General features: G+C 34.3%; 1 protein-coding gene across 1 annotated transcript; it reads left to right on the forward strand.

Annotated features, from left to right (window-relative positions):
- The first annotated feature begins 347 nt into the window (after window positions 1-347).
- Window positions 348-1,280, forward strand: LOC115512584 (olfactory receptor 14A16-like). The gene has a single exon (XM_030313790.1). It carries the CDS (start codon window positions 348-350, stop codon window positions 1,278-1,280), a length of 933 nt encoding a protein of 310 aa, XP_030169650.1.
- Window positions 1,281-9,212: the final 7,932 nt, after the last annotated feature.

The following is a 9,212-nucleotide window of genomic DNA, read 5'->3' on the forward strand; positions in this document are numbered from 1 at the left end:
ATTTCCAAGAATGGGTAAAGAAATTACCCATTTCATTCCAAATTTTCCTGCTACTTTTAACCTATTCCATCAAGGTAAAAAAAAAATCCCTCATCTATGGATGTCTGAGGTAATATTTTCTATTTTATGCATAAATTTTAGGATATCACATGAAAAAAATTCCTCATCTGACTAAATGACTGTCTTAATATAATACTTTCTCTATTCATTGAAGAAATTATAGTCTGCAAGATCTGCTTTACCTCAGAATAACTTCACAATAAACTGAAAACAGAACCAACAAAAAGAGACAGATTCTGAAGATGACAAGAATTTTTTTTCTTATGTTTCCAGATAAAAGAATCATCATGCCTGAGAAACTAACCAATGTGACCCTAGTAACACAATTTTTGCTCCTGGGACTTCCTGATAATGAGGTGCTTCAGAGACTGTATGCCCCATTCTTCTTGCTGATATACCTGGAAGCACTGATGGGCAACTTGCTCATTATCACAATCACTACCATTGACCAGCATTTCCAATCCCCTATGTATTTCTTCCTGAAAAATCTGTCCTTGATTGATATCTGTTATATTTCTGTCACTGTCCCCAAATCCATCATGAACTCTCTGAACAACAGTCATTCCATCTCCTTTGTGGGATGTGCCTCACAGGTTTTTCTTGTTGTTTTCTTTGCTGGCACAGAGTTTGCCCTCCTTCTAGTGATGTCCTATGACCGTTATGCTGCCATCTGCTGTCCCCTGCGCTATGAGGCCATCATGAGTAGAGGTACCTGTGTGCAGATGGTGACAGCATCATGGTTTAGTGGGTGTGTCTATGGATCCATTCATGCTGCAGGTACATTCTCTGTCCACTTCTGTGGGCCAAACATGGTGCATCAATTTTTCTGTGATATTCCAGCATTGCTTACTCTTGCTTGTTCTGGGGAGCAAAGTCTAGAATATATGTTTATTATTGTTAGTTGTTGTTTTGCTTTTGTATGTTTTATTTTAATGGTTGCTTCCTATGTTTATATTATTTCCACAGTTCTAAGAATTCCTTCTTCACAAGGCAAGTTTAAAACCTTCTCCACCTGCATGCCCCATCTAACTGTGGTAGCCTTGTTCCTCTTTTCTGGATCTATTGCATATTTAGGTTCAACCTCAAAATCCCCATCATCACTGAACCTCTTTATGTCAGTGTTATATTCTCTGTTACCTCCCAGCCTGAATCCTGTAATTTACAGCCTGAGAAACAGGGACATGAAAGTGGCACTTGGAAAATTTTTGGGTGCGAAATGATACCAAATATATAAATATGCAAAATGTCAATGTCTCTGATACCTACTAACTTCAAATTATTACCTACCTTCAAATTGTTATCAATAATAATGATCTGGTAGCATCAATCTATTGGTTTGTACATGTAATTCAATAATTACAAATAAAAATATTTTCCAATACAAATTCAAATAATTTCAAAATATCTGGTTAATACAAATTGTTGTAAAGTTATTAGATATCCATTGTATCATTGGTACTGCTCCACAGGATGCTGCATTTACATGGTTACATGGGTCTGAATGTTGGTGGAGTGTCTTAGCAATTTCTAACTCAGGGGAAATGTTTCCATCTCTGTGTTCACATCAATAGGCCCCTGGTATAACGTAATATTGTTTTTCATTTCAAATTTAATCCAATCAGCCCTGGGTTAATTCTCACTTGGGAATATTTTATGATAATTTCAAATTTTACACAATTTAGTATAGTCACAGATTGCAATTTTTTTCTAACTTACTCTTGCAGTAGTTATGGAAAACCAGTAATACCAAATTTGTTATATTTTTTTCCTTTCTTTGTATTGGCAAGAATAATAGTACAAGCTCATTTTAACTGATTTATTGAATTAGTCTCACAATATTAGACTTGCAAATACTACAATTATAACAGGCTTTGAAAAATTTTGTAAGTATAGTATAATGTTAGCTGGTGTCAGTGAGAGTCACATAATGACATTTTTTAAAGTACTGAAATTGGTTTGTAAAGGAGACAATACTCATTATGCAATCCAAACAGAAAAAAAATAGTATGTTGATCTCACATATCCAGTAACAGGATAATTAAAAAAGACAACACGTTTTATTCCTACACTTATTCTTTATACATTTATTTTTGAACTTTTTATGTTTCACATAAATTTATGTAGAAACTTAAATTTGTATAGCAAGAAATTGAAAGTAAAGTTTAATTTACTTTCTAAATTTTAGTATGTTTGTTTTCACTTATTTCTTAGTTTAATTATTTCTTTTTATGCTTGTTTTTTAACATTAAATTTCTTATTATTTTTTTAACATTTATTTATTGTTGAGAGACAGAGACAGATAATGAACAAGGGAGGGGCAGAGAGAGAGGGAGACAGAATCTGAAGCAGGCTCCAGGCTCTAAGCTATCAGCACAGAGCCTGATGTGGGGCTCAAACCCACAAACCGATCATGACCTGAGTCGAAGTCGGATGCTTAACCGACTTAGCGACCCAGGCGCTCCTAATTTCTTATTATTTTAAATGTACTTCTGGTTAACTTATGTGTATGAATACCTTTGAATAAAAAAAATAATTTACTTTTAAACTATCCTAGCTTTTATTCCATTATTTCTCCCTTCATGTCCCCCTACTATCTTCACACTTTTGACCTTCTATATGTCTTCTTTCTGTCCATCTCATTTACCTCATATTTATTTTTCTTCTTTCTTAAAAATTTTTCCAGATTTGTCATCAATTATAGCATAATTTCTTTATTATTTGGTTGTTTTCTTCTCTGGCATCTCACTGGTTTTTACCCATAAGTTTCTTCCTTATGTTTCCTCTTTGTGATAATATTGGAGATGATGTGATGCTAGTTTGTTCTAGTCTTAGAACAGAGAACTTGATGATGAGGATGAGATTTCTGAGTATATCTAAGTTATACATGTGAATTTGCCAATTATTTCCTTTATTTCTGCATAAACATTCTGAAAGATAACTACTACTGACTTTTATACAAAAAAATTGGAATCAATAAATGGTAAGAAATGAATCTTAAGTCAGTTAGCCAATAATTAACACTATAACCATCTAAACTTAACAAAGAAACTACTCTGTATTAGCTAAAGACATATTTTGCTATTATTCTCCAATAGTGGGTATTATTTTCCAATATTCTCCAGTGGTTTTTGCAAGTTTTTAAAAATATTTGTATATTACTGTAAATCAACATTTATCTGAACCCTGTAATAAACATATAGCTGCTAACATTTGTTGTCATCATTGTACAAAAGTGTTATTGTTTTTCATTGATATAAAATGGATAGAAAAAATGTAGTTAATACATATTTTGAAAACACGTGTACAATACAATACATATATTGGGAAACATTCAGACTGTTTTCCATAATGGGTGTTGGAATTTACATGCCTTTCAATAACATACATGGATCTACTATTCTCTACAGTCTCACCACACTTATTTTCAACTTTCATTTTGATAAAAGGCAAATAATGCGTATCATGTGACATATAGTGATTTCAGTTTCTATATCTTTGATTATTAGTGATATTCAGCACCTTTTTATATACTTGATGACCATTTATATGTCTTCCTCAGAGGAATGACTTTTATGTCTTTTGCCAGTTTTTAATGGATTTAAAAATTGTTTGCTGATGATTTTTATATACTTTTATTTATAAATCTATATTTCACATGTTTATTTGCATTTACATATGTTTAATTAATTAAATGTAGGTATATATTTTAATATATATTTATATATATCCATATTAAGTTAAAAAATTTTAATTATATGATTTTTAAATGTTTTTACATGTCAACACCTTATGCAAAATATGATTTACAAATAATTTCTCCCATGTCACAAACAACTAAAGGTTTTTAATTTGATGCAGTATCATTTGTTGATTTTTGCAATTGTTGCTTGTGCTTTTGGTCATAGCTGAAAAATCTTTGCCAAGACTGATATCAAAGAGCTTTTTTCCATATGTTTCTTCTAGTTACTCTTTCAAGTCAGCTCATAATCCATTTGGGGTTAATTTTCATGTGTGGTGTAATACAACATCTAATTTCATTCTTTTTTTAAAAGTTTTATTGAAATCCCAGCTAGTTAACATACAGCATAATATAAGTTTCAGGTGTACAATCAAGTGATTCAACACTTCCATACAACACCCAGTGCTCATCACAAATAGTTCACTCCTTAATCCCCATCCTCTATTAACCCATCTCTACATCCCACTCCCATCCTGTAACCATAGCTTGTTCTCTATAGTTAGGACTCTGTTTCTTGGTTGCCTTATCTCTCTCTTTTTCCATTTGCTCCTTTGTTTTGTTTCCTAAGTTCCATATAGTAGTGAAAACGTATGGTATATATCTTCCTCTGACCCATTTGGCTTAGCATAACACTCTAGTTCCATCCACATTATTGAAAATGGCAAAGTTTCTTTCTTTTTGATGGCCGAGTAATAGTCTCTTTTATATATTTATACCACCTCTTCTTAATCCATTCATCAGTTGATGGACATTTGGGCTTTTTCCATAGTTTGGCTACTGTTGATAGTGCTGCTATAAACATCGGAGTGAATCTGCCCCTTCAAATCTGTATTTTCATATTCTATTGGTACAGGGTAGTGTGACTGCTGGGTGGTAGGGTAGTTATATTTTCAACTTTTTGAGAAACTTCTTCGCTGTTTCCCAGAGTGGCTGCACCAGTGTACATTTCCATCAACAGTATAAGAGGGTTCCCCTTTCTCTGCATCCTTACCAACATCTGCTGTTGTTTGAGTTGTTAATTTTAGCCATTCTGGCAGGTGTGAGGTGGTATCTCATCATGGTTTTGATTTGTATTTCCTTGATGATGAATCCCGCTGAGCATCTTTTCATGTGTCTGTGAGCCTTCTGGATGTCTTCTTTGGAAAAGTGTCATTTATGTCTTCTGCCCATTTCCCATTTCTTCACTGGGTTATTTGGCTTTTGGGTGTTGAGTTTGATAAGTTCTTTATATGTTTTGGATATTAACAATTGATCAGATATGTCATTTGGAAATATCTTCTCCCCTTATGTACCCTGTTTTGATGATTTTTTCTTCCTCTGCTGGACAGAACGTGTGTGTGTGTGTGTGTGTGTGTGTGTGTGTGTGTGTGAACTTCCAATAGTTTATTTATGCTTTTGTTTCCCTTACCTCTGGGGATGTGTCTAGTAAGAAATTGCTACAGTTGAGGTTAAAGAGGTTGCTGTCTGTGTTCTCCTCTTGGATTTTCATGGTAAATATTTTAAATGAAAGCAGATTTTACAAACTTGGGAAAAACAATACACAGTGCTATAAATGTAAATAACAAAACAATTAAAACCAAATTTATTTGCACCCTCAAATATATATACCAGATCAATATTCAGCTTGTTATATAATTTAGAGCATATATTTTCATTCTGTCTTGATTTAAATCTAACATTAAATATAGTTCACTGGGCTCTATCCCCTGTTTTTCCTATTTGAAGAGGCCTGATAAGATATTTCTAATGATACACCTGGGACAAGATGACGGCTCAAAAGCAAGACTGTGAGGTGTCAGATATTCATGCCAGGGCTACATCCCATGATTACTCCTGGTTGAAATGTTTCACACAGGAATGAACTCATAGTATTTAAGGGAAAATAGCTTCTCTGCAAGACCATAGTTTCCCCAAAGGGTCACATATAACAAATTGAAAAGAATTTTATGCTCTTTGAAACTATGAGTGGAAAACCTCAGACAAGATGAACTTCATTAATTTCCCTCTCATACCATGGATAGCAGAAGAGCTGAAAGAAACAGAAGATTTTGGTAATCAACATAACATTAGAATTTTGAATCACAGCAGGTGAGCATAAACATTGGGGATTCACAAATTTGTAGGAGCATAAATGGGTTAAAAAAAAAAGCCTCCATGGACTACTTTTGACCAGAAAGGTGCAAAAATGCCTTTCTCTTTGAAAACGTTCATTTCAAATAGCTGATATATGTAAGTAGCATGACATATACAAATGTTTATATACATTTCCTATTAAGTATTCATTTTAATTGCTTGAAGAATCGCCCCCTTAAAATGGCCAGAATTAAATAGGAGGCCAAGATAGCAAAGATCACAGTCTTTGTCTAGACAGCATATCTATGAGGTGTTATGTCTGATTCAGGCTCTGTGAAAATGATGATTCCAATGGAAATTATTAGGAATCAAAGATATGTATTGCCTTATTTTACCATGGACATGAAACTAAATTTGAATCATATTTATAATATCACAAAGAAAATCTCACTAAACATCCTCTATAAAATCTTAGACCTAAAAAAAAATGACACTAACTGTTCAATGATATTTCATAAAGAATAAAAACATATTGAGTCAAAAAAAATCTACATAGCAAAAGGAATCCTGTCTTTCACTTTTTATGAGTGTGAATCTGAACAAATTTTTAAAGCTCCCTAAGCTTGTCTTATCTTGTACAATATGGTGATAACACCAATTCTTAACTGAGGGTGTTGCTGTGGCATTCAAATTGGACTGAAATATAATATTCAAAATTATTAAGATAGTGCTTGCTACACACTTGAATTTCATCAATATATTATGAACTGTAAACAATAAACCCAGGTTAAAGATGAAAGTTTCACAGGAAACATGAATCCAATCTCTCTATTTTGTAGTGGAAAGGAGAAGGGCCAGACAGTAAAAATCAAATGTCCTCAATAAGAAAATATGTTAATTACAGTGCTTAATGGAAAAATGTCTTCTTTGGTCTTCTGTCATTTTTACCATCCTGTCTCCACATTTTCCTTTAACTTTTGTCAATGCATTTAGTTTTTAGTCATTTCCAGTAAATTGCTTTTAGTTTTGTCATTTCCAGAAGGGTGAAAAATAGGATATTGAAAGAAGACTTAGACAAATGATTCTTTTTCTACATCACAAAAATATATATTCTAAATGTAGCCTCTCAGGGGTGCCTGGGTGGCTCAGTTGGTTAAGCATCTGACTCTATCTTGGCTCAGGTCATGATCTCACAGTTTGTGAGTTTGATCCCTTATTCTGGCTCAGGGCTGAGAGTGCAGAGCCTGCTTGGGATTCTCTGTCTCCCTCTCTCTCTTCCCCTCCGCCACTTATGCACTTTCTCTCTCTCCTCTCTCTCTCCCTCTCTTTCTCAAATAAATAAATAAACTTATTTTTTTTTTAAATGTGTCCTCTAAGAAGATAGTTACTTGGAAAAATATAAATAAAACAGTGAAAAGTTCTGAGTTTTATGGGAATAAGTAATTCCAAAAAAATATATCCAATGATTTTATTAGTAAAGATATAATAAAAACCTACTGTATCTTCTTGCATATTTTGGGAAAATTTGCTAACCTTTTACTCAACAGTGCAATCTGGCTGGGAAAGAAAGTCACTCTAACATTGCAGTGAGATTTTTTTTAGGTTTCACTGCTTCCTAATTGCCAAACACCAAAGCAGACAAGATTCCTTCCATCTCAACTTCTTATACTTTTTCACGGGAATCATCCATAAGAAGTACCAGGTTAAAATGGTCCTTACACCAAATTCTACATTCATGATGAATGCAGTCATTATATTTTTATGATATGCCTCAATAAAAGAAAAATTAAAAAAATGTAGTCCTTACATGAAGAAATAAATTATAAATTACCTTGATAGTCTTATGGGTTTGAAATACAAATTAATTTTCTAACATTCATATTGATGTCACACTTTTAATATGAACCATCTAAGGGTGCTACTGTATTATCTAGAATATTTGTTTACTAATGGGAGAGAGAGAGAGAACCAAACCTTAAAAATCTCTTAAGGATAGAGAACAAAGTTAATAGAGGGAAGTGGTTGGGGAATGGGCTAAAGCGGTGATAGGTATTAAGGAGGGCACTTCTTGTGATGAGCACTGGATGTTATAAAAACAAAAATACTGTAGTCCTTACACTAGGAGATAAATTACACATTACGTTGATAGCTTTCTTAGTTGAATTCCACATTAATTTTCTAAAATTCATATTGATGCCACCCATGTAATATGAGCCTTTTAAAGGTGCTACTGTATTATCTAGAATAATTGTTTACTCCTCTCTTTCAAGAATCTGTGAAAGCTTGACATATCAGATAGAATTCAGTTGAGATCCTCTTTCTTTTTCTAAACATTAGTAAAAAAGAATATATATGTGTGTATATATATATATATATATATATATATATATACCACATCTTTCCATCCATTTGTCAGTTGGACATTTGGACTCTTTCCATAATCTGGCTATCACTTATAGCGCTGCTATAAACATTGGGGTAAATGTGCCTCTTTGAATCGGCATTTTTGTATCCTTTTAATAAATGCCTATAAGTCAGAGAAAGACAAATATCATATGATTTCACTCACATGTGGAATTTAAGAAACAAAAACAGATAAACATAGGGGAAAGGAAAGAAAACTAAGATAAAAAAAAAAGAGAGAAGGAGGGGCGCCTGGGTGGCTCAGTTGGTTAAGCGTCCGACTTCGCTCAGGTCACGATCTCACCGTTTGTGAGTTTGAGCCCCACGTGGGGCTCTGTGCTCACAGCTCAGAGCCTGGAGCCTGCTTCCAATTCTGTGTCTCCCTCTCTCTCTGCCCCATCCCCACTCATGCTCTGTCTCTCTCTGCCTTAAAAATAAATAAAATATTTTTTTTTAATTTTTTTTTAACGTTTATTTATTTTTAAGACAGAGAGAGACAGAGCATGAACAGGGGAGGGGCAGAGAGAGAGGGAGACACAGAATCTGAAACAGGCTCCAGGCTCTGAGCTGTCAGCACCGAGCCCGACGCGGGGCTTGAACTCATGGACCGTGAGATCATGACCTGAGCCGAAGGCGGAGGCTTAACCGACCAAGCCACTCAGGCGCCCCTAAAATATTTCTTTAAAAAAAAAAACTGTTTCTGATTCTGTGTCTCCCTCTCTCTCTGCCCCTCCCCCGTTCATGCTCTGTCTCTCTCTGTCCCAAAAATAAATAAACGTTGAAAAAAAAAAATAAAAAAAAAAAAAAGGGGCGCCTGGGTGGCGCAGTCGGTTAAGTGTCCGACTTCAGCCAGGTCACGATCTCGCGGTCTGTGAGTTCGAGCCCCGCGTCAGGCTCTGGGCTGATGGCTCGGAGCCTGGAGCCTGTTTCCGATTCT

The sequence above is a fragment of the Lynx canadensis genome, chromosome A1, assembly GCF_007474595.2.
Source record: "Lynx canadensis isolate LIC74 chromosome A1, mLynCan4.pri.v2, whole genome shotgun sequence".
In the NCBI taxonomy this organism is placed as follows: domain Eukaryota; kingdom Metazoa; phylum Chordata; class Mammalia; order Carnivora; family Felidae; genus Lynx; species Lynx canadensis.

Coding starts and splice junctions, on each gene's coding strand:
- LOC115512584 (XM_030313790.1), top strand. CDS start 348: ATGCCTGAGAAACTAACCAATGTGACCCTAGTAACACAATTTTTGCTC.